Source organism: Molothrus aeneus, chromosome 1, assembly GCF_037042795.1.
Source record: "Molothrus aeneus isolate 106 chromosome 1, BPBGC_Maene_1.0, whole genome shotgun sequence".
Lineage (NCBI taxonomy): Eukaryota > Metazoa > Chordata > Aves > Passeriformes > Icteridae > Molothrus > Molothrus aeneus.
The window spans coordinates 64,212,705-64,237,117 of record NC_089646.1 but is presented as its reverse complement, the minus strand read 5'-3'; the positions used below and the strand labels follow the sequence as shown (position 1 = coordinate 64,237,117).

Sequence of the window (24,413 nt, the reverse complement as noted above, 5' to 3'; positions counted from 1 at the left end):
TCAGGGTGAAGCTCTTTATTGAATAACAAAAACTTGGGAGCAGTTGGGATGATTGGGCAGCACACACGGGGATGCCACAGCAGAGGGAAGCGGGGCAGCATCTCATCACCATCTCAGCAGGGCTGAGCAGGGCAGCAAAACACTGAAAGCCCAGCAGCTTTTTGGCCAATGACACAGAAGTGCTTCACAGTTATCACAGGCAACGCCAGGGAGTCCTGGACTCCAAACTGATTTATGTATGAAAACTTTAGCCAGCAAACACTGTGTCAAATAAATGTGTCAAATAAATGTGTCAAATAAATGTTGGGGAGGGCTTGCTTAAGCATCAGGTGACCACCAATGAAGCTAAGGCTGCAGGGGGTGGCCTGTCCTGAGTGCAGAGCTGTGCCAGCATCTACTCAAGACATGCTTCAACCCCGCTGCCCCTGGCAGCTCCCAGCCCGCAGGGAAGGGCTGGCCCTCTCCCACCTGCTGGCCTTGGCTGCTGCAGAGGGAAAACCCCCGTTCTTGAGCCCTGGCATTTTTGCCCCCACTTCTCTTCTACACAAGGCCAAATCTGGCACTGGCTTCAAAAGCCCTCCTGGCTCCAAAAGAGAATTTTTGGTGTAAAACTGGTATTAGCAACTAAACAGCACCATCCCCTAGTAGGGGATGTGAGATGGTGATGGATAGACACTGTACATACAGTGGCAGAAAGCTGCAGCAACAAGTCTGTCACAAGAGTGGAGTTCAACAGGTATAAAGTAGGGAGTGCTTGGTTCAGAAAAGCTTCAAACTGTCATCATGTCCTTGACTGAAAGCACCTGTCCCAACACAGTGGGGCTTGGCCAACAGCTGCCACACTTCTTATCCCCATCCTTTCTACCCCTGCTATTGACTAGCTTAAAGAAGAGACAGGCACATTTTATATGGGAAAAGCTCCCCCAAAGGCAAACAGAGGCTTCTTCTGATCCTGCCTTTTAACTCTCCGTATTTACAGGGTGTCCCCATCCTACATTCAACCCCACCATGCCCTGAGGGAGAAGAAAGTGGCACCAAAGCACAGCCAAAGCTCCTGCCCCATTGGCTGTTCCAATGAGCAGATGGGAATGTGTTTCTCTCGGAGAATGGAGACCTTGGTGGCTTGTTTTGCATCTGTCAGGATGCTGGCTCAAGCCCACCCCTTTAGCAATTGGTCACACCTACAAGGAGGTGTCCACTTGCACAGTGCACTCCTTGCAGAGGAGTCACTGGGGAGTGCACAAGGCCGCTCCTGTGCCGAGCCCTTCCCTCCCAAGGAGAGTTCTGGTAACCAGGCTCTATGGGCAGGAGCCCACCCTGCAAAATGTGCTCCAGCAAGTCAACCCAAGAGCAGCACTGGGAGTGCCAGGGGTGTTAGAGGTGTCCTTATGTTTCAAGAAGCCACAGGCAGACATGCTCAGCAGGGATTGCTTAATGACAAAATGTTGCCCTTTTCAGCATCCCCACTTGTAGGTCTTTGGTATGTTAAACTGCACCTCTGTGGATCCAGTGGGAACCTCAACACTGCTCTTGGGAGCTCAACAAATGCCTGGCTGGAGGAAGCAGGCATGGCATGGCCCTGGCCTACAGTACAGGCTGTCACACTCACAGCATTCCTTTGGACCAGGATGGGGTTGGAGTGTAGGATTAAAGAAGACCTGGTTATGCAGAATGACTTAACATTAAGCATTATTAAGCACTTAAAAGATTTCGTTTCCCACAAAAGGACACCAAGTAACAAAAAACCCAGTTAGATGTGCAGGTGAGGTAGATCTACAAATGGCACATGGCATTTGTCAGTGGTTGTGGTCTTGACTTGGACCATACTGCCAGACAAAGCGTGTTCCTCGCTCCCTCTGCCTCTGTTCCTTATGAGAGTGGCAGCAGGCTTGAGCAGGGTACAGGACCTGGAGCTAAGTGAAGATCAGGGCAAAAACTGCAACACAGGAATAGGTGTTAAAGGGGACTCCAGTGCCCTTTTTTTTTTTTTTTTTTTTTTTGTATTTTCCAGCCTGTCTCAGAGCTGCACATATACAGTGTCAGTGGTAAGCACTGACATAGCTAAGGGTTATTCCTGAACAAAATTCACATATAACTGGGTGAGATGCAGACATGCCACCAGTTCAGACTTTCTGCATCTCATTTCTCTCTCCTGCTCACTTTTGGAGAGGAGAAAATGAAAGAAAACATGTTGCTTATCAAAACAGAGGTAAGACCTGCTATTCAGAAAACCAAATACCCAACATCAAAACTTTATCAATCACCATTCATGGCATCAAATGTCATTCACAGACTGAGGAATTCTGGGGACAGCTTAAGAATAGCTTGTCCCTCTCCTATTAGTCACTGATCAGAGTTATGTGCAGGAGGAGAAGGAAAGGAGGTGGAAGAGTGGCCCCATTTGCCACACTTGTAGAGAGGCAGCCTCCCCTTGCCCCCAGCACCTGCCCTTTGGAAAAGCAACTGTTCTGAGGCCATCATGAAGCTGCTTGGTTTGGTGTGCGCATGATCTTTTAAAAAAATGTTTACAAATATATATATTTTCTTATATGCATATGTATTTCTTAAATTCCACTTAGAAATGTAGCTAAAAAAAGTAGAAAAGCGCTAGTGAGAGTGGGCATGAGACCAGCAGAGTGCTGCACTTCCCACATGTGAAGGCACCAGTGTGGAGACACACCTGTGGTCAGGCCTGGGCTGTGGTGGTCCAACCCTCCTCCTGACAGAGGTGTTCATTTGCTTCCCCTCTACATCACATAAGTAGAGAACAATGCTGTCCCACAGCTGAACTGATGCAGAGAGGTTACACTGCCCTGCTCTGGGCCTAGTGCAGCTGAGAGCAGTAGGTGGCCCATGGCGCCTTTCTGTGGTGGAGAAGCCTTGCATTCTCTTAACATGATGCTTCCAGGCTGGAGGGAACAGAGATCAGGGCCTGGATTCACAGGGCCTGCTTCTCTTCTGCATTGACATTCCTTTATGATATGTGGGCAAGACAAATGGTCCTTGCAGCCAGCACAAGCATAACCTGTGCTCGCATCAAGGCCCTTGTTCTTTTCCAAAGCAGAGGAAGAGGTCATCCCACAATTAAGAAGTACATCCTACATGTTAAATGAAGACATTTAAAATACCAGGCAATTTAGAAGATACCCTCTGCTTTTTCTAATGTGCACAACACACTGAAAAATCACCAGGGATCAGCTTGTGGCCTGGATTTGCTTCTCAGCATGGTTAACTGTACCAGTCCTTGTGATTGGCTTTTTGAGCGGTCCAGCATATGAGTTTAATTCTAGAGTTTCTCCTTGCTATTCCTTTTCCTACAGATCACTTTTTTGCTTTTCAAAGGAAGCCTGCCTCTTTCCACAGATGTCTACAGGAGGGGAAAGTAAGACTCTGAAGTACTGAAGTAACATCAGCTGCATTATGATCTCAGCAGCAGTTTAAAGTAAGTGGCCAAGCATTATTAATTCACTGGTGCAGACTTTTACATCATTTATCATATCAAGCTACTGTGGTATTCATGTGGATGCAATGTGTATTTCCAAAGAAATTTTCATTGTGATTTATCAATTAATTATCAGGCCATTACACTTTGTTGAGGTGTTACCAAGAGTCTAAAACATTCACTACTGCCTTTAGAGCAAATGCTTTAACTCCATCTCAGCCTGACAGTGTCTTGCAATCAACCAGGCTGCTCTGCCAAAAGCTCTCTCTTGCTTTACATGATGTCAAGGACTGCAAAGCAGTGGTACCACATAACCAGAAGGCAATTTGATCCCTCTGGCCTCCTCCACCTGGCCACAGACAATGCACTGCACAGCGTTTTTACATCTTTGCTAAATGGATGTGAGCAGGCAAGGGAACAGGGAGGGCTACAAAGAATTGTCCCCCCATGTCAGGCTTACAGTTGCTGACTTTCAGTGTCTTAAAAACCTGTTCCCAGAGAGCAGGTAAAAGCAGGAACCCAGGTAATTCAATAACTGCACTTATGATAAAGCAGGCAAGCTCTGAAAAGTGGTCACCTGAATGATCTCCTCAAATGGGGGCAGGGGGGCCAGCACAGTTTTGCTACATTCAGTGCCTGCTTCTCTGAAGGGGCAAGTCCATTGAACAGGGAGGTTTAAGAAAGAACAGCAACATCAGCCCTGTGAACTGAAAGTGACAGAGATCTGGTGTTTTTAGCATCACATGTCAGCAGCAGCCAGGCCTCATCTACCATCCACCTCTGGCAGCTGTGCCATATCATCCGTTCTTTAGCCAGAAAAAAGATGAAGAGAATTTGAGGGTTTTTTTCTCCATGTAATTCCTTGCATCTTTTTCTCTCCCAGCCTGCAATTTCTGAAAGGTGCACTGCCAGAAAGTGGTGGTAGCTGACAGGTCAGTCTTAGAAAAGGGAATGTGTGAATGTGTGCAGGCGTTAACAGCCATGTCTGTACAAGCCAATTCCTTGTTAACTGAGGTTTCAGCAGCTATTTATCAGAGGGGGAAAAAAAACAGGTGAAGAAATGATTAAAAAATAAAATAGGCACAACGATAAAAGATGAGGCAATTGCATTTTGAATCAATAGCATTGTGTTAATAGCATGACCTTCCCCTTCCAAATCCCAGCCATAGCCAATGGCTATGACACTGCCGTTCTGAGAGAGAGAGGGAAGTTTGCCACTAACACAACATGGAGGAGAAAGCAAAGGAAGAGAGCAGCCCTTCCTGCTCTTCTTCTCCAGCCCTTTCCAGCCCCCCAGGCCTAGGCTAGGAGAAGACCTCGTTGTGCTGCTGGGTGACCCGGATAAACGTCGTTCTCTTGCTCAGTTCCTTGAGTTTGGCAGCTCCCACGTAGGTGCAGGTGGAGCGCAGCCCCCCGAGGATGTCCAGGATGGTGTGTTCCACATCCCCTTTGTATGGTACCTCCACAGTCTTGCCCTCTGAAGCCCTGGAGAAGAGATCAGTCACTGCATTCATATGCATGCAAAACATGAGTGTGTTTAATGGAGAATTGTGGCACTTAACTCTGCAGGCTGCAGTTTACAAACGTGCCCCCAGCTTTACTGCTTGCTGCTGCTTGCTGCTGCTTGGTGCTCTCAAGCACTGAAACGCCTCAGCTCCACTCACCACCAACACTGAGAAGTAGAAGCAGACAGATCTTGTAGATGCTCCAATATCCCATGAGCATGCCCCCTTCTCCCCTCTACCATCTGCCTACAAGCAAGTGGAACTTCCAGCTTTATTGAAAAGTAAATTTGACTGTGAGAGCTGCAAGCTTTAAAGTGTAAGGAATGGCCAGACTCAAAGAGAGAAATGCTGGAGCTGGTTCTCAGCAGGCACCACCCAGCACAGCTCTACAGAGGCTTCATGGCCCTTGGGCTCTGTCCCATGTTACTGATCAGACACAGATGGAAGTGCTCTGGCTGTCTCCTACCAGTGTGATTCTCCAGAGCTCACAGAGAGAGAGAGAGTGGGAAACCTGTTACAGAAACCTGCTGCACAGCTGTCCCTTGAAGCTAAAAGGTAATCTAGCACAATTTAGTGCCAGGCAAAAAGGCCAGAAAAATACCAGTGTTGTGAATACTGTCAAGTGCTGGTGCATGCCAGCACAGACTACACTGTTCCCAAAAAGCACCTCTGAAGAGTTACATGATGGAAGAATCCAGGCAAATAACTTCCACTCCTCCTCCAGCTTTCTCCAGCCCCATGTTCAGCAATCCCTCCTGTAGCAGAGACCCTTAATCAGCTGATCAGTGGCATCAGCAGCTGATCCCACTACACTTTAGAGTAAGCTTGTTCTGCCTGGCACACTGGCTCTTCTGGGAAGGCAAGCCTTGGGAAGGGAGGGTCTAAGACAGATGTGGGAGAAAAGAGGAGATGCTTTCCTTCTGCCCTACAAAATGGAGGCAGAAATCATGGCAGCAGTCTGCCGTCATTCTAGATGTGGCTTTATTTGCTTCTTCCTTAAAAGTTTCCAGGGGATAGTACAAGAAAGGGCATGCCTGTTTGTAGGCTCCATTTGTGAATCATTAACAACAGCAACAGCTGCTACGTGGAGGTACTTCAGTGTGAGCCTGGCTATATTTCATCCTGTTAGTTTAAATGCGAAGTCACAGCCCTAGGGAGACAATAAAGGCAAAGTGTGGATATGCCATGTGAGTAAGGATTAATCTCCCTATATCTGATGAGTAATTGACTCTTTCTTAAAACTCTTAAAACACTGCAGTGAGTGGCCAGTGGAAGATGGATGTGCCACTGGCATCTTGCAGACTGCACAGGGCTTAGGGGTCTGTTGTATGACCTGTGATGCTGGGAGTTCCCAGGCTTTTATTTTAAGCTCCAGTGCCAGAAGGAGAAGGCTGGACCCACGAAACGACACTCATGCCACTGTTCCTGGCTTTTGGCCGTGCTCATCTCTTCCAGTCAAAGTTGGGAGGTTGAGCTCAGGCTCCAGGGAGCTTCCTGCAAGATTGTCAGAGACAGTGCCATGTCTGGGATTTGCAGAAACCAGTGCAAATGCTATCACGTCCTGCCACCTGAAGAGCCCTGCGTGCTGTCCTGGGCAAGGAGTGCAGGGTTTACTGCAGTCGTGCATGGCCGCCCATTCAGTTCATGCATGAGAGGTCAATTACCTGATGCACGAATGCACCATCAGTAAATGTAAATTCCCTGTTAATTCATGCTTAAGCATCCTGTGGGTCATAAGCTGCACATTGCTCCTATGAGCACGAGTGCATGGTGGTCCTTATTTCAGTGAAAAAATACAGAAATGGGTGATGGTTACAGCCACTGCCCCTGGGAGAGATCCCTGCAGTGGCTACAATGGTGTTAGGAAGCTGAAGCCTGTGCGTTGCCACTTCAGGCTTTGGAGACCAAGATATTCAAAAGTGGTGAACACCTAATGACACAGTCCCAAAGCTCTGACAGCTAAACACTTGCTATTGCTCCTCCAGTGTCAGCTGGTGGGATGTCCTGTTGATCAAGGAGTAATCTGTAGACATCATACTGGGGAAAACACACTAGAAGAGAGGTGTGAGATTAGCTCCACAGCCTTGTCCACAGGGATAAGGGGATGAAGTTTCTCATGAATATATACTCAAGCTGTGCTAACATTGACCCGAATAGTCTTGCCCCCAGAGGAAAGGGGTGTTTAAGAGATAACATGTTGCTCAGAGCGAGCTGAGGAGTCATCTGGTTCCCAGGGAAGCGTGGGTGGAATTTCACTACGTGTATGCACACACCAGTGCACTATTAATTGCTGTAGTCTGGCCCAGGGGTGGGATCTGTATCCATATGGCCATACAACCAAATGTTAACCCCTTTAACACAGTGCTCAAGATGGAGGAGAGACATTTAGTAAGTGAACTGCTACAGTATTAATCCCTGGTGGCTGGTCCACAGGGAGGAAAAATGGAGTTTTTAACTTATGTACATTAAGACTGTGATGATCAAAGAGTTCGTATTGGACTAACCTTCTAAGAGCTCCCCAATACGTGCTTTCTCAAGGAGTGACGTATAGGCCGTAAATTACTGGGCTTGCTGTGCTCTTGTGTGACTGCCAGATTAGTTCATGTATGAGCACTGAATAAATTAATGCACAAGTGCCCAATTAATTCATGCATGAATAGCCAGTAATTTCTGCATAAGCATCCAATCAGTTCATGCATGCATGCCCAAATTATTTATGTCCAAACACCCTGTTAGTACATTCATGAGTGCCCAATGTGATGAGCACCCAGCTGACTTGTACCAGCAACCACATGGGTGCTGTGCTGGGCAAAGACAATAGGGTTCAGGTGACATGGGGGGCCGGTGTGACCTGTGTGGGATAAGGCCAGGGCCTGCATCATTCCAGAGATGTTCCAAAAATGGTGTGAGCCACCAAACTTTCAGCAAGTCAGAGGAGCACATGACACCTCTCCTCAAGTGTATTTATGAAACAGCAATGGCCACTGGGAGAGGAGACACACCTGGACACACCTGAGGAGACGTGCAGTGCACTCCCAAAGGGAGTGTAGTCCCCGTGTGACTCATGCTAGAAAAGGGACAGCTGTAAAGGAACTGTGTCCTCAGCTATAAAGGAACTGAGTCCTGTGGACAGCCCTTAGTGTTGGCAGCACACCAGTGTTTTAGTTACTGCCAAGCTGTGGTTACTGCAAGTCAAGGACTTTCCTCTTCCTCACACCACCCCACCAGCAAGTAGGCTGGGGGGCACAAGAAGCTGGGACAGGACACAGCCAGGACAGCTGACCCAAACTGACCAAAGGGACACTCCATACCATATGGCAACAGGCTCAGTATATAAACTAGGGGGGAAAGCTGGCTGGGGCCACTGCCCAGGAACTGGCTGGGCATTGGTTGGCGAGTGGTGTATAAAAATTGTGTATAACTGTTTTGTATATTATTATTGCTGTTGTTATTATTCCTTCCCTTTCTGTCCTACTAAACTGTCTTTATCTCAAGCCATGAATTTTGCTGGTTTTTTTCCCAATTCTGTCTCCCATCGCACCGGGGGGTGGAGTGAGCGAGTGCCTGTGTGGTGTTTACTGCCTGCTGGGATAAACCATGACAATGGATTACACGGGCTGTCACAAAAGCTGGCACACTTGGCAGAGAGCTGCATAAGCAAGTTCAGCAGGAGCTGCTGAGGGTTTTGCTGCTCTGACATCTCTCCTGGAGTTATGACCTAAAAGTAACCCCTTCTCAGAAAAAAAGGTGATGACAGAGCAATTGAGGCTCCCAGCGGCTGGGAAAGGTGTGCTCAGATGCTCTCAGCAGTAACTCTGACTCTTGCCAGCCACTGAACAGAAAGAGAAAACCATTTGTTTCAGACTTTTTGCACAGGGCCCAGTCTGTGGTGCCCCTCCTGGCCAGCTGAAGGCTGCTGCATGGAAGGATGTGTGTGGTGGGCGGGAATCCTGGCAGGCTGCATGGGATGGAACACATGAGACGGTGCTCTGTCAGCCCAGCAAAATGTGGGTCAGAATAAATTGGTCAGGCTGCCCTGGCATGAAGCAATCTTTTGAGTGGGCCATATAAGAAATGGAGGAACTGGGGGCAGGTCTTCCAGGCTATCATTTGGGATACACAAGATGGTAAGCAGCAGCTGGCAGTTGGTGCTATTCTGTCTCTGTGGCCAAAATTTCACCCTGCAGTTAATATAAAGCGCCCAAACCCAGCTTAGTAGCAGCTGTGAATTGCTGAGTGGCCACAATAGAACTGCAGCATTCACACAAAACCTGTGAAATTTCAAAAGGGTTAACAAAAACAAATTGACTCAAACTGAATAATACTGCATGCATCCTCAGACCCTGTTTGCCTTATTTCTTGTCTCCCACAAAAGAAACATAAAAATTGCCTTTCAGAAATCCCCAGCTCTGATCCATATTCCTCATGGAAGGAGGTGAAAATGTAAAAATAAACCAATATATAAATGACATAAGATTAATGAAAGTGAGTACACAGATTAAATGGGATCAGCTTGACATATTCATTACAAAAACAATTACTCTCATGACTTTATTCCCTGCCACAGCCATCTCACCTTATCTGTCAGTTTTAATGTAGCTGCTGCAGGCTCAGGTTCTCCAGCCAACACGTGTAATTTTGAGAAGATGAAGTTAAATGACAAGCAGTCTGATTCTGCAGGGGACTGAGCACACTGAGCTCCCCACTGCTCCAATAACACACTGTGAGTGTTCAGGCTCTTTTAAAGACAAAACAGCTTATTTGGGTCACCAATACAGACTTACAGCTGGGCTTTTAAATGCATATAAAGGAGCCCCACCGACTTGACTTGTTTGGGTCAAGTTTGGGGTATCCAGCATTTAAAATGCTGACTAAGAACCCTTTTGGTTCAAGCTTGCCATCAGCTAAACTAGGAAGTGATTAAACTTCCTGTAACTTTTACTATAAGGGCAACCTTGTCCTGTTTCAAATCCCCCTTCAATGCCTTCTGGATTTAGCAGCTGCTGTTTTTAAATCACAGTGACACTCATGCTAGGACAGGCCAAGGAAGACTGAGCCCAAGGCTGGTACAGGTAGCCAGGTCAGTGTCATGGCTGTAGAGTGAAGATCAGTATCAGCACTTCCCTAGTTAAGAGCCAAGGCTCACAGATTCAGTGTCTGGAGCTGTTGTATCTAGCAGTACACTGGGATACTCCTCCTATGCTACCTATTAGTGGCACAGAAATGTAGTATTTCAACAGAGACTAAAAATTTCAGATTGTTCTCCTGCTCCCTTGCTGCTGAGAAAGTTTCAGAACCTGGTCCCCAGGAAATTCTCAAATCAAGGATGCAAATCAAAATACAGCTATGGATCAAGCCAAATTTGTATAGCATTGCACATAATGACTTTAAAAGGTCTGTCTAGACTGAGCCAAATACAGCACCTTTCTGTATAACCTTTGCTCCTACAAGATGGGATACTTGCACTTTATCTCATTTTTAAGAGGGACCAGTGTCAATTAGTTCTCCTGCTGGCAATAAATTTTGTTGCCAGATCACACACACCTAATTAGGTAGAACAGAATTTAAGAGCTGCCTTAGTCCTTTGTCCTCTTGGTACAGCCAGCCTTCTCAAACTCTTCCTACATCTTTCACCAGCTCTGTGGAGGCCAGTCCCTAATGACTGTGCTGCACTGAGATCCGGCAGCACGCTTGGGCTGCTCAGTGAGACGGCTCTCAGGGAAACGCCATTAACCACAGGCCTGAGCAGCATCAGGCCTTTCCCACACTCCAGCTGACTCAAGCTCAGGGTCGCACAGGACAGGAAATGATCATTCAGGTAAAGGCTGCCAGCACAACTGTGTAACTGGCAGCTGCCACTTTTATATTAAGAGACACTTATTAGTGCTGTCCATCAGACCATTTGTTCTGAGGCTTTGATGACAAGCAGACTTGCTAGGGGACAAAAAAAGAAAAAAGAGCTCCCAGACTGTGCACTGCTTCTGGGCAGTGGCATATGAACCCAAAGTGAATCAAAGCTCAGAGATATGCAACATGTCTGGTACATCATTTCAGCTTGTCTCAGATGCAGATGGCGTCTCGTGCAGCTCTTTCTTCTGCAAAAAACCAGTTGTGTTTGAAAGCAAAAACACTGAATGGGTCGCTCAGAGACCTGGTGGATGTCCCATGCCTGGAAATACTCTAGGCCAAGATGGACAGGGTTCTGAGCAAACTCATCTAGTTGAAGATGCCCCTGCTCATTATGGGGATGTTGGACTAGATGAACCTTAAAGGTCCCTTCCAACCCAAATGATTCTGTGATGCCACGAACTAGGCCACAATCTAGGTTGTAAATGCTCTGACAGGGGCTAAGTTTTACCACTTTGCACTCCACTAAGTGCTATATGAACAAATACACAATTTTATGGTGCAGAGAAAAACCACCACAGGAGTCAATGCTGGGGTGGAGAACAGGAGGTTCTCCTTCTATCTAGCATGACATCTGGGATTGCTGTCTATCAGCTTATCTCTGTGTCAAAGCATGAATTCCATTTCATTTTGTGGATCCCATTCTGCTTTACCTTCTGTGCTGTCACCTTCACAGAGCTGAAACTCTTACCCATGGTAGCAGAAGGACACGTTGGGAAAAACTTGTATCCTGGAGTGGTTGTAGCAGATGAGGCCAACAAAACCCATCAATCCCCAGCATGTGGCTGGAAGTGCAGGTGTACTGAGACTCCTGCAAACAGCAATTTACCAGATGGGACCAGAGCCTGAATCTATGCCAGCAGAGAAGAATCAAAAGGGACCCCTCAATAAACCAGTGTTTACTGTAAGACAGGAGTCATTCTCCAATGAAGTATGGAAGAACCATGTTGTTCAAGGGTAGTGACTAAGACTGCCACTCAGAAAAGAAAAAGAGGTTTTCTGATGTCATCTGCTTTTCCAAGAAGTCAACATTGTCAGCACTTTCCAGAGTAAAATAGCAATGGACAACAGATTTCTTTGCAAAATCTGTCTTCCTTACCTCTCCCCTGAGGAGTTAGCTCAAAAATGAAGCTTCTGCATTCTGCATTATTTGAGGCTACTCTGGTGCTCTGTTATCAAAAGAGGGCTGGAAAATCTGTACAGCAGGCTTCTGCTGCCTATGAAGACTGCCCAAAAATGCAGAAGGGAGTCCCAGAGCTGCTGATGGTGTCTGAGTGCTTTGGAAGTCCTGGTCCTCATCTCTGTACTGGGGAAATTCCAGCTGAGCTTCACCAGCTCACCAGCACCCACTTTCTGCAAGCAGAAGAGAGCCTGTGGGCTAGCTGGGAATCCCTACAACCAAGAAGACACCCAATGTGGACAAGCAGAGGGACAGAAACTGCAGCCTGCTATGTCATGTTCCAGCATTTAGTTCATACACATCCTGAAGGAGCAGTAAGTCAGAAGAGTGCCTAATGACTTCCCAGACCACACAACTGGTGCAGCAGTGACAGCACACCATATCAGCTGCAAACAAGTGAACATCACTGCTCTCAGCTAGCCAACCCCAGCTCTTTCTCCCTGTCTCCCTCTGATGTCATCCCTCCCTCAGATCTGCTGTTGTAAATGCAGCAGTTGTAAATGTAAAAACAGCTGCTTCAATGGGAGTAGCAGCATAGGCCTGTTTCCTTCTGCCCAATTCTGCTCCAAAAGTTCCTGGATGGAGGGCTCACTGCAATTGCTCCTGTATGGAATTCATACCTGTATTCAGCAACCCCTCCTGCATGCTTCTTCATGGCTGTATCAGAGCTCATTCCATAGAATAGTTTCACCTTCTTGCCATTCCTCTCTATAATTTCTCCAGCACTCTGGTCATGGCCTGCAAACATTCCTCCAATCATGACGAAGTCAGCACCAGCTCCTGTGATCAGCAAAAGGACACGTAAAAAAGCAGGAAAGGAGAAGGTGAAAGCCAAAGCAAGAACACAGTGATCTCTGGAAACAATAGCCAGCGTTTTATAGTTTAGTACGGAGTCCCCTCCTGTAATAGTCACAGCAAACTTGGATGAAAAGCTTTACTTTAGAACTGACACAGGCTGAATTGTATTTCTGCGGTACTTTAAATGGAAAAAAAAAAACCCTTTTCTGTTACAATGACAGATATAGATTATTCTACTCTATCCCATAGCCTTTTATTTTCAAATTCAGTTTCAACTCTTCACTTCATAATAGTATCTGAGCACAATTCCTTATTAACTGTGACTGCAGCAATCAGCAGTCCTAAACACAGGGCTGGGACCTGTTAACTCTGTACAGCTCAATGCTGTACACAGAAGCAGATGGTTCCTACTTCAAGAGTTTTCTAGGCCACAAGTGGAGAGTGGGAATGTACCCTGAAGGAAAGCAGAGTCATGGATGTAATGTAATCCTCCCAACAATGACATAAAACAATTGATTCAGATTTTTAACTGAAATAATGATTTTTCAAGTCCATCACCCATCTGTGTTCAGTGTTGTTCTGGATGATTCCTAGTCAAAGAGATCTGGATGCATCTCATTTGGTTCCTGTTTAAAAATTCTGGTCCAAGGACCACCACTCCTGGGTTCTATGGTTCTCAGCACACACCACAAAGAAGTAACCCATAGCTACTACTCCTAAATATGTTCCAGATACTGAATAGCAACACTGAATACTCAGTCATGACTGTTCAGTCTGTCTATCTCCTCTCGCTTTGTAAATCATGAAATCAGCTCCATTGGGAGTAAGATCAGGAAGAAGGTTTTTGGAATCATTCTTTATTTTCTACTGTGATCTCCAGTATTTCCAGCTGGGCTGGAACTATTCCACTAGCAGCTCCTCCTGTGATATTTTGGCATATCTAGTCTTGCTTGGAAAAGTTTGGCTTTTAGTCTTTTATGAGCCTGTGGTGACCCAACCCTGAAACAAAGCATTTTCCTCTTCATACTTTCTGCTTCTTCAATGTGTATGTGCCAGAACAGGCCTCTCCTCTGCTCAGCTTCTTCCCAGAACTGGCAGAAGAACTGACCTGTAAACCACACTTCACAGAAAGCAGATGAGCTTGAACTACATCCATCCTCCTAAGAACAAATCTGAACTCTGGGGAGATCCCAGACTAGGTAAGTCTGGCATTAGGATTTGCTCTGACCTCTGTCACTATCCCAACAATAGCACCAGACCTTGAAATCTGAAAAGTAAGTGAAATCCCTATCACATCTGCTCAGCTTCTACCAAACCTGAAGTTGAGAATATTTTGATCTTAGAACACATGACAAGAGTGAAGTGTGCCAGTTCCTCCCTCCACCCCTTTGCCAAAGGGCAGAGCTGGCAGCAGTGCCTGGGGGCAGAGCACCCAGCTGCTCTGCTGACCTCACCTCCCTTTGCCTGGTGCCTACTTGAAAGGAACACTGTGTCCATGGTAAGGGATACTAAAGATGAAGCTTATGCAAAGCACATCACAAGCAATATTTATAGCCAGGCACTCATTCAGGTATCCTATCATGTCAGCTGCCTGACAGATTTCTCCTGAGCTTTCTTGTTTCAGATGGCTGAGTTTTAAAGTCTTGGTTTGACTCATGTCTGCCAAAAACAAAGGGAATACTCATATTTTAATTACTGGTGGCAAATTCCTGTTGCTACCTAGCACAACCTTGCTCCATCTTTGCAAAAAACAAGTACCCTGGGAAACCTAGGTAATGTCTTCTTTATGGGTGAAAGAAAACATGAGGAAGGAGGGACAGATTTGAGGTCAAGGCTGCAAAGAGTGTGTTTTAACAAGTCAAAAGCCTGCCAAAAGACATTCTGGATTCTGCTGTGTCAATAGTATCTCCTGATCCCCAATTCTAGTGCCATTTTTGGTTGTGGGTCTTACAGCCTTCAAATTAACAATACAAAAGGCATATGAAAACTACACTTCCAAGTCACAGAATTTTGGATCCTGTGCACTTCTGTATCTATTTATTATTTTCCTTTTAGCTGCATATTTTTGGGAGGGAAGCAAATATGTTTGAATTACAGGATTGAAACTCATCCAACTTGAGTAACTTTTGCAAACTACAACATAATTCATCAAGCTATTCCAGAAGAGAGAAGCTATGTTACAGCAGATGCAGCACGTCTAAACATTGAGACGACACATGCTTGCAACCCTGCTGTTCCAGAAATGACAAGCCCATATTAAATATACTTCTCCAATGTTCTCCAGAACCTTCCACTGTGCTTCAGGGTTGCAAACATATCTGAAAGTTTCAAGTCTGTTCCATTATGTTTCCATCAGTTAATATCCGACCAGGAGGTTGCAGCTTTTAGCATGGTCTTTAACTTACACTTCTTTTCCTTGTATAACCACCAGAAGAACTGGTGATGTTTGCAACATCCATCTGCAGTCTTTTGTTTTCAAGTACAGATTGACAGCATGCCATTATTTTAGGTTGTAGAGGACTGGAAACACGTGGTTGTTGCCTAGATAACACAGGATGTGATAAGGTATGTTGCTCACAAGCATCCCAGCAACTCAGTCAGAGCTGGCCAGACTCGTCCTGGTTTTACACAATGCCACTTTCGAGCACTGACTTTCCCCTTGAGGCCCATGCTGTATCTGGGTTGATTTTGCTCATTCACATTTCACAGTGCCTTCTCTTTCAAGCCATTACAGAATAGCAGTGCTGACGCCAGCCTGAGCTTGCAGCACTCACACAGTTCTGCTGGATCTGGATAGAGTCCCTCAGATGTCTTTTGTATGCCTGATTGTACAAGTCCTGATAACCAGATTGGCTCTGCACAAATTCAGCTGGAGTCGGCCTGGATTTGTGAGCTGGGCAGCCCTCCAGGCAGATGCAGCCTCAGTTTGCCTGGACCAGAGCTTAGCCTGGAATTAACATTCACCTGTGCTCCAGCTGAGCCAGGAAGCCTTTGCAGCAGTAGGTACCCACACAGCTGTTGAAAACAGCAGAAAAAACCAGTGTGATCTAGTATAATCTGGAACTAGCGTATGTCCCCAGTTGACTTTTCCATATGATTTTTCCTTCCTTTTCCTTCCCTGCTCCTGCATCTCTTCTCACCACTGCTGTAAGGAACAGCAGTAATGTGTTAAAGATGCTGGCATAGGATTCAAAAGGCACATTCTTTCTTGGCTGTGTCAGAAAAATGTATGTGACCTCAGGCAATTGAACTTAGTATTTCTGTGCTCTGACTTCTCATCATTAAAAAAAGGAGACAGTAGTGCCTCCCTGGAGCATTCTGAGAAATGTGCTCATGTTATCAGCCTTTCCAAGGTTCAGTTGTATGAACCATCTGAGAGCCCAGCATAAATTTCTTTAATGCTTTCTCTCATTCCTGCATCAAAACAGCTCTTTCCTTTCCTATCAACCTACATCTTTTTCATTCAGTTTACCAAATGCATAGCAGGTTCCCATCCAACAGTTCCAGAACTCCAGAGCAGTCTCTCCCAAAGTATGCTTCTCCTAGCATTTCTTTTCCTCATCTTCAGTGCTTCCTGTTCCTTGCATTTCTAAATAGGCTTCTACCTTGTTTCCCCTGTCAAAATGCCCAATCTGCCTCTGAGTCCTGACACCAAGTCACAGGTGCACCTTAAAGCTTCTTAACATTTATTTCTTGGTTCTTCACAATTCTCTCACTTAATCCAATCTACTCCTTCTGTTTCCATGAACTTGGCTCCTCCAGTCACACCTTTAGCCATTTTCCAGTGCTTGTCTTCACATCTAGGATACCCTCATACTTTCCATAATTTAAATAGATGCTCTGTCACTCCTTAATAGGGAATCATCCCATCCCATGAAGATTTTACAGTGATCCACCAGAAAGAGACAGCACAATTACTTTAATCAAAGTCTCTTCTTGTGCATTGTCCATGCTTTGTTCAGGCCTTCATCCCTAGATGAAATTGTAGGTCTGGATGTTTCATCACCTGGTCTTTGCTATCCAATATATTCATGTAACTCAAGCACAGAGGTCTGTGCCAGACAATTCAGTATCAAGGCTTTGACTTGTAAATGTTGGGTATGGTGGCTACGCTCTAAGAGGTTCAGATAGCCAATCACTTCAGTAGCATTCAATAAACACTGACAGTAAGAATGTTATCTCAAAGCTTATTTTGCCACATACCTTTGACAAAGGCACATCTGGGTCCAGCTTGTCAGATGTTCACAGTGTATCTACATCAAGTGTACATAACCAGAGACAGTAAGTTTATTGCCTCAGGGTCATCTCCATCATTTCCAGCTCTGTAGCTGTGACACACAGTCACACTGATCTGCCTGGGTTACTATCAAGAGTACAACTACTGCCTGGAAAATGTCAGCTTTCTGATGCTCCTCTGTCCAAGGGATAATCCTGTGGCAGCCTTCAGACATGTACCACTGGGAATCCCAGCACCTCTTGATGAACAGCAAAGCCAGAAACTGTCTCTTCACAGGTTTCAAGCAGGTTCAGGTTCAGTTAGTCCAAAGAGACTACAGGTATCTTTCAGACTTGTAATAAACACTACAAAGAAAAACATTTGAAACACTGTGAAGTTGCTCCCTGTTGTTCTAGCTTCTGGAAATGCTCTTGCTGAAGAAAGACCTTTCCCACAGGCCAGGTTTCTGTGCAGACAGCCGGGAATACAGTGAAGTCACAGTTTCAGTTCACAAGCTCCCAAGGACCACACCACCAGAAAGGACTTGGTGAGCTGTGAAGCCAGAGAAAGGCAAAATAAAGACCTCACTGCAGCACCATGTCAGAGTGAGAGCTGAGGAGAGGCTGGGCATTTTTTAAACAAAATCTTGTCTAAGAGGGTGGATGCTGCTGTTCAGCTATGTTGGAATCACCCAACTGGAAGTATCTGCATCACATCACCACTGGGTAACACAAGGGTTATAAGAAATCTTATGACCAAGCACATTCCTTGCTGGTAGCAATCACTCCACAACTGTCCTTAGAATTCTCTAATTAAGTCTTCCTTGTGATCTGACCTGTCTCAAAACTGGAGCTGTCTGCAAACTTAGAAGACAGATTTTGGTTTCAACCTTTCCAGAAGCTGAGTTGCAGGCCTAGAGTTTTTCTTGGTAAGTGTGTAATCTGAGTTTAGGCCTGCCTCTACTTTCCATATTTGCAAAGCTTCCTGCAAAGCAGACATTCTGCATGATAATGTGCTATGTCTTGTTTTCATACCACCCTGAAATCCCATGAGAGACGCTGCTGTCCCACTGTATTCCAGGCATTACCCTACTTGACACCTCCAAAGAGTCTGGCCTTTTGGGAGGTGGGAGAGTACCTTTAAATGCCTTGTCATCTCAGGATGCATTTAGTGCCTGCATCCCATATGCTGCTGAACAAGGTTATGGCTAAGTGACAATCATGATTTTGACCCCCCCATACCAACGTAACTCTTATGCCCAACAGACCATACCCACAGATTAAATCCTCTATTCTATCATCAAGAGCTGGCGCAATTCACTGAACTTACATGAAAGCAAAATCTGTTAATTATTAACTTAGATGTTTCAGACATCTGCCTAGCTCTAGGGGATACAGTATAAATAAAATCTCATCTCTTCAAGTGGACAGTTGATCCCAAGAACATCTCCAGGGATCTGGCCTGCCTTTTTGTTTTGCTCTTCTGTCCAACATGCATTCCACCAGCTCTTCTTCCACTCAGGGCTCAAATAAGCCAGATCTGGCAACGTTACAGGCATCTCTGAACCCTACTCAGAAGAAACTCTTATGAGTTTTCTTCGTACTCTCACAGCAGGTGTATCTCATACACACCTGGCAGATAATTTCTAAATATCACTTTGACCACTCTGTGTTTTGCACTGCAGAATTTGGACTGTCTGTTCCAGAGAGCAAATTCATGCCTGGTGCATTAATTTCACTGGAGTCAGCTGCAGGGACTAACTTAACCTCCTGCTAAGTGATTACACATTCAGGGTCACACCGATTCCTGCATCCCTGCTGCCAGGGGCGCTGGAGACACGTGGGGGTGTCACAACACACAGCTCTTACCAAACGCTTTGGCGACATCTCCTGGGCAGTTGCATCCTCCATCCTGCACAAAGAAAAGACAACAGTGAGTGGCAGCAAGGTCACTCAGGGATCCAGTGAGCACTGCAGCACTGTGGCCCCTGCTCAGGAACAGCATGTCAAGAGTGCTGACCGTGCACTTGGGATGTATCATCTTGGCTACGTTTTCACAGAATCCAAATAATCCTTTCCACTGCTTACCTCCTTGAGGCTCACCTACTCTACTGTACAGTCTACTGATAATACCACTGGTAACAGCAGCAATGCAAATTCCTGACTGCAAGTTTCCAAATCCCAGAAACCAGAAACCAAAACCTCCTCTGATGATCTGAATCATCCCCTGCCATTTTAATGTAAGGTTGTGTGATGCAGAGGTATCACAAGCCTTTACCTTAAACCACCGAAGACATTTCAAAACAATTTCTCAGCAGTTTACAATATATTAAAAGGCCACAGTAGGAGGGAAGAGGGAATATATCATCAGTTATGTTGGATTTTTATCTGATAATCTCTAACAAACCTAGTTAATACAATTTTTGGTTAAGTGAAAATGAGCTTCTCATCCTACTCCTTACTGAATGCTATGGTCTTGGTAAGGAAGCAACAGCACTCTGGACCTTTAGCATTTTAGACCTACACATTTCAGCTTCAGTGCAATGAAGGGAGTTCAGCTGAGGGGAGGGAGGTTGTGTATGTGAGACAGAGCTGTAAAAAAGGAATGGCACACAGCAGAGCTCATCATGCGCTATGGTTCTTTAGGATTTGTAAAAGTCTTAGCACCAGATGAAAGATCCTTTAGTCTACACAGTCATTGTACCAGGAGAGCTCCCCATTCCTTTGATGATCTGGATCCACTGCAGACTGCCAACTTCTTTGCTGCTTTTGAAGCTACCCCCAGACTGGCCAGTTACCCCATGCTGTTTCACCTCCCTGTTGGCAGAACGCGTGGCTGTGCGTGACCTGCGGCCGAGCACAGCCAGACACCCCCTCCATCAGCCATATTAGAGCTGCCTTTGATGGGCAGCTGCCAGCAGGGCTCTGGGTTAGAAACTCTGTGTGCCCAGAAAAGGATTCAGACACAAACTGAGCAGGTGGATCCAAAAGTGAGTGGCTTTTCAAAGGGCACCCCACTGCAAACAGTGCCTGGTAGAACTTTAAAGGCTTTTATTCCATTTGCTGATAACCTCTAGCACATTATGCCTTTTGTTGAGCTTAGACACCCTTGCTGTCAGCTTCAGGAATGAGTGCTGGGCTGACAGCTGAATCTCTCTCTCCTTTTAATGGCTCTGCTTGTGCAATTCTTTCCCTTTAACAAGTCTGTCATAGCCTGGAGGAGGGTGTGAGTGCGTGTGCATGTGTCAGGGGAGGAAGAGCCATGGTAGAAAGATGAGTCTAATAATCTTCAAAGAATAGTTTTAGGACTCTTACTATCTCAGAGACATTGGCTTTGAATGCTCTCTGGTAGGTGAGTTGTAGTCAGTTGTTTTTGGGGGGCTCAGTATCTGACTTTTGTAACAAACCCAGTAGTGGCAGTGATGAAGGTTTTATGCTTTCAAAGGTGCTGTGAGGATGGGGGGGCTTACTGTGTAACCATTAATCACCAGCTTCAAAAAATATCACTTTGAATGTTACCAAATTACAAAATGCTGAGCAGCTTAAGAGACTTAAAAGCTCATGGGTTACCATTTAAGATAAGAGTAACTGACCATGATGATTCACAACCCTTTTCTATCTGTAGACGTCTTCAGTTACTTCAGATAAGCAGGTAAATTTAGTGATTCACAGAAAGGGAAACAAAAAGGGAACATACTAAGCAGTTATGTCAGAAGATGCTATATAATAAAGCTATATGCAGTAAAGCACTTCATTCCTTGTGAAAAAACAGGCACTCTGTCTACAAAGACTGTTCTGCTGCTATATTGCCTTGGAAGCTAACCCTTGAAATTCAGCTTATTCCAACAGGGCCCTGGGTCTAAGTTCAAAATGACTTGTAGATGGCTGGGCTTCAGTTATAGTGTTTGCTGCAGGCTCAGCTTCTACCTCAGAACCCTGGGCAAACTTATCTGTAAAAATCTGCCTCTGAATTCAGTAACACCAAAGTAAGACTACTGGACAGGATTATGGTCACGGAACCTGTAGACAGCACGATTCTGAGCCAAGTGGGTGCTAGGAAGAAGGACAGGGGAAAGCAGCTTTCCCAACAGAATTACTTTAATGTGGCTGAAGTAATGTGCTTGTCCCCAGTCTTGTTCTCCTGATAGATAAGCCATTTTACAGCAACAAAATTTAGCCAAAGTAAGAAAAAAAATACAGCATGGAAAACCAGTATACACTGGTTGAACATTTAGTATTATAAGCAATTTATAATGAGTCTATAAGTATGATTTATGTTTCAAGCAACCTTTATTATAACCTGCATAACCAGTGCTTTCTACAAAGCATTGTAGCTATCTATTTGCTGGTATCAGCAAACAGATAGCTATTTATTATGCAGAAGATATATAATGTATGTGGCATATACAGCAGTAAAAACAGTACATATGATGCTTTATTCTGAACTACATATACTGGGCGTGTTTCTGTGTGGAAAGTGCTCTGTGTGGAAAAAGGGACAGTATGGCAGTAGCTGGGTGAAGAAGCCCTTAGTCATTCTTTTCACTGAATGCTGGTGACCTATCACCCAGGCAGGGAGAAGGGGAAACAGGGATCTCTGTCAAATGACAGCCACATGAGAGAGGATACATGCAGGGCTGCTTTCCATTCCCCACATTGCTGGCTTACTATAATATGTGACTGCCTCTGTCCAGCAGAGGAGTTCTCTGACCTAGAAGAAACATCTCCAGCAGGCCCCCTCCACTGTAACTCACTGCAGCACTTTCTCAAAGCCAATGGATTAGCAAGAATGGAAACTGAGACTACTGGCTCCCGGACAAACAGCACGGGACAGAAACCATGCCTGTATCTCATGGAGGGTTTCCTCTCTGCTTTCAGTGAGTCATGAAAGATTCATTTCTGAGGTAAGCTTTTAGTCTTACAGATAATTTAGCATGAAGAAAGTAACTGGTGCAATTTTACCTCCTACTTCTCTGTGTAAATGACTAGACAGACACCAGGTGTTCACTTGGACTATCATGTTTGCCTGAAAATTGTCACTTTCCTTGTCAACGAATCAGTTCCAAAAATCATACATGATAACTTCAGTAATAGGAACGTTTAAAATCCCAGTTTGTGGTCCCATCCTAGCAGAGCTCCTAAAGATCAGGGTTCAGTCGTGCTGTGCTCTCTGCAGTGCCTTTACTGTGCTCAGCACCATCACTTCTTCATTCTGAGAGAGAGACTTCTTTTTCTTCGTATGGAAATTATACCAACATAACAAGAACGAGGAGTTAAATTGATGAAGGTACTGGACAAGACAGAAGTGGATACAAGAAAGTACCCCAAGGGACTAACCCATATCACACACACCATTAGCTACAATCTACATGAACCTAGCCGTTAGGCTTTGAATCTTTTCACATCCTTCCTGCTGCTTTCATATCAACATAACAAAAACTGCTGGACACATTCTCTCCTGGGGAATTGACACAGATAGCTGTGATAATACTCTGCCTGTAGAGGGTTTTTTTTGGCTCAGGTAGGGTGTGCCCCTTCTTCAATCCGCAGAAAGACAGGAGTGAGACATTTTGAGGGATGCCATGTATACTTGTTGCCACCAGACCCAATTCTATACTTAGAATTGCTGCCATATGGTGTTTTTCTGTCATGAGGATATCCCTCTTCCATGATATTCTTGCCAGAGCTCTGGCAACCACCATGCAGTCCAACCTTTTCTTTCCCTAATAAATACACTAATATCCATCTGAATGCTCCAGAATTCAGGCATAATGTCCTTACCCTTGCTTTACTCTTCTTAGATTAGGTGACAGAGTTGAGCTGAAGTGATGTGAGCTGCAGCTGAAGGTATTTCTCTTGGCCCAGATGTTGGTAGCAGACAGGTATCAAACTGCCCTCCTGCATTCCTCCACAGGGGGCTGATAGGTGTGGGACCACTGAAACCTGCGCAAGTCAAGAACTGATCCATTCCCAAAGCAGGAAAGGAGATACAGTACAGAACCATCTAATTTTTCAACAGTCTGAATACAGACTCCCTGTTTTCTTGTAAAATCAGGATAACATCATTCTTCTGAGGGCTGCTAGCAGAACATGATTATTGCAAAACTAGGATGGGTCTCTGAGCACCACTGCCAGGAGGATGACACCTATACTTAGGCAGCCTTCACAGTAATGAGTGAGGTGTTCATGCTCTACTGCACACGTTCTACTGTTATAGACAGAAACATTTGCAATACTGCCCAAGTCAGAGAAATCACAGACTGCTTCTTTTTTTTCTGCAAAAGTCATATAGAGGAGCCATAGAGAGGAGGGACTGCATATTCATTAACAATAAAAAGCAAGAGAAATCTGTAACACTTGTTCCTGCTCCATCATACTCCAAGAGATCCAGTCAAACCCTTCGTCCACCACCAATCAGTTTGTTTTCCTCTCACCTCCCTCCTCAACAACACAACACAACATTCCTTCCTCCCATGGATACTAGTCCCAACTGGGTCAAAGAAACCAGGGTTTTCAAGTGATTTCACTTGGCAGTAGAACTAAAATCCAGTGTGTGGTCTCTCCTAGAGGGGCAGAGGGAGGCTGCTGGCTGTGAGCACAGCACACAGGTGAGCCCCTGTGCCCTCCCCATGAGCAGCTGCCTCACAGGCAGCCTGCAGAGGCTGTGTCAGCCTGACACGGCCAGGACACACCGACTGCCTGTGTATGCCCAAGCACACAGGACCTTTGGATGCTGCAGGCTGCACTCCAGCTCAGTCTGGGGTTATGCTTACCACTTTACTTTCTCTCTGTGAGGTGAATCTGGTCTTGCTGACAAGAGCGGAAACTGCCATTAGCAGGCAATACAGACAGATGCTCTTTTTCCTCCACAGGCTTGTTATTTCCCCAGAGTTTAGTGAGAACATAAGTGGCTCACATGCTAGCTGTGCTCAAAACAGCCACCTCAAACACTCATGCCCCTGCACAGAGCTTTGTGTGGATGCTCTCTGAATCAATCCAACCAGGGCACAGATGGGCTCACATCACTTTACCTTGTACTCCCCTCTATGCCTGCCTGCCTACCCCTCAGTCACACTCTGAGGAAAGCAATGTTTACATTCCACCCCTACAAAAGTCTTTCATAGGAATTACAGTTTGCTTCAATAGTGAAAACGTTACCAAGCTTCCTATTCTGTTTGCATAACAGCTTACTCCACAAAGGAAGAAGCAGAGTTTGAAAAACAAAACAGAAATGAGGCACCCACATCTTTTAAATGTTAGAGAGCTGGTTTTTTTTACATCTGGATCTCCACTGACTGTCCTATGAACTAACACAGGAGTCAACTGGGAATGACAGAAGGACACGCTTTAACATGCAGGGTACTGG

At 45.4% G+C, this 24,413-nt stretch overlaps 1 protein-coding gene across 1 annotated transcript in view; it reads right to left on the bottom strand.

The window, feature by feature from the left end:
* The window catches only part of GMPR (guanosine monophosphate reductase), a 41,650-nt gene continuing 17,237 nt past the window's right edge, over positions 1-24,413 (bottom strand). The window contains exons 7-9 of the mRNA XM_066558220.1: positions 18,917-18,959; positions 12,655-12,814; positions 1-4,927 (exon numbers count right to left, since the gene is read on the bottom strand). Coding sequence (XP_066414317.1) covers positions 4,747-4,927; positions 12,655-12,814; positions 18,917-18,959 — 384 coding nt within the window. The 3' untranslated portion in view covers positions 1-4,746. The remainder of the gene's footprint in view (positions 4,928-12,654; positions 12,815-18,916; positions 18,960-24,413) is intronic.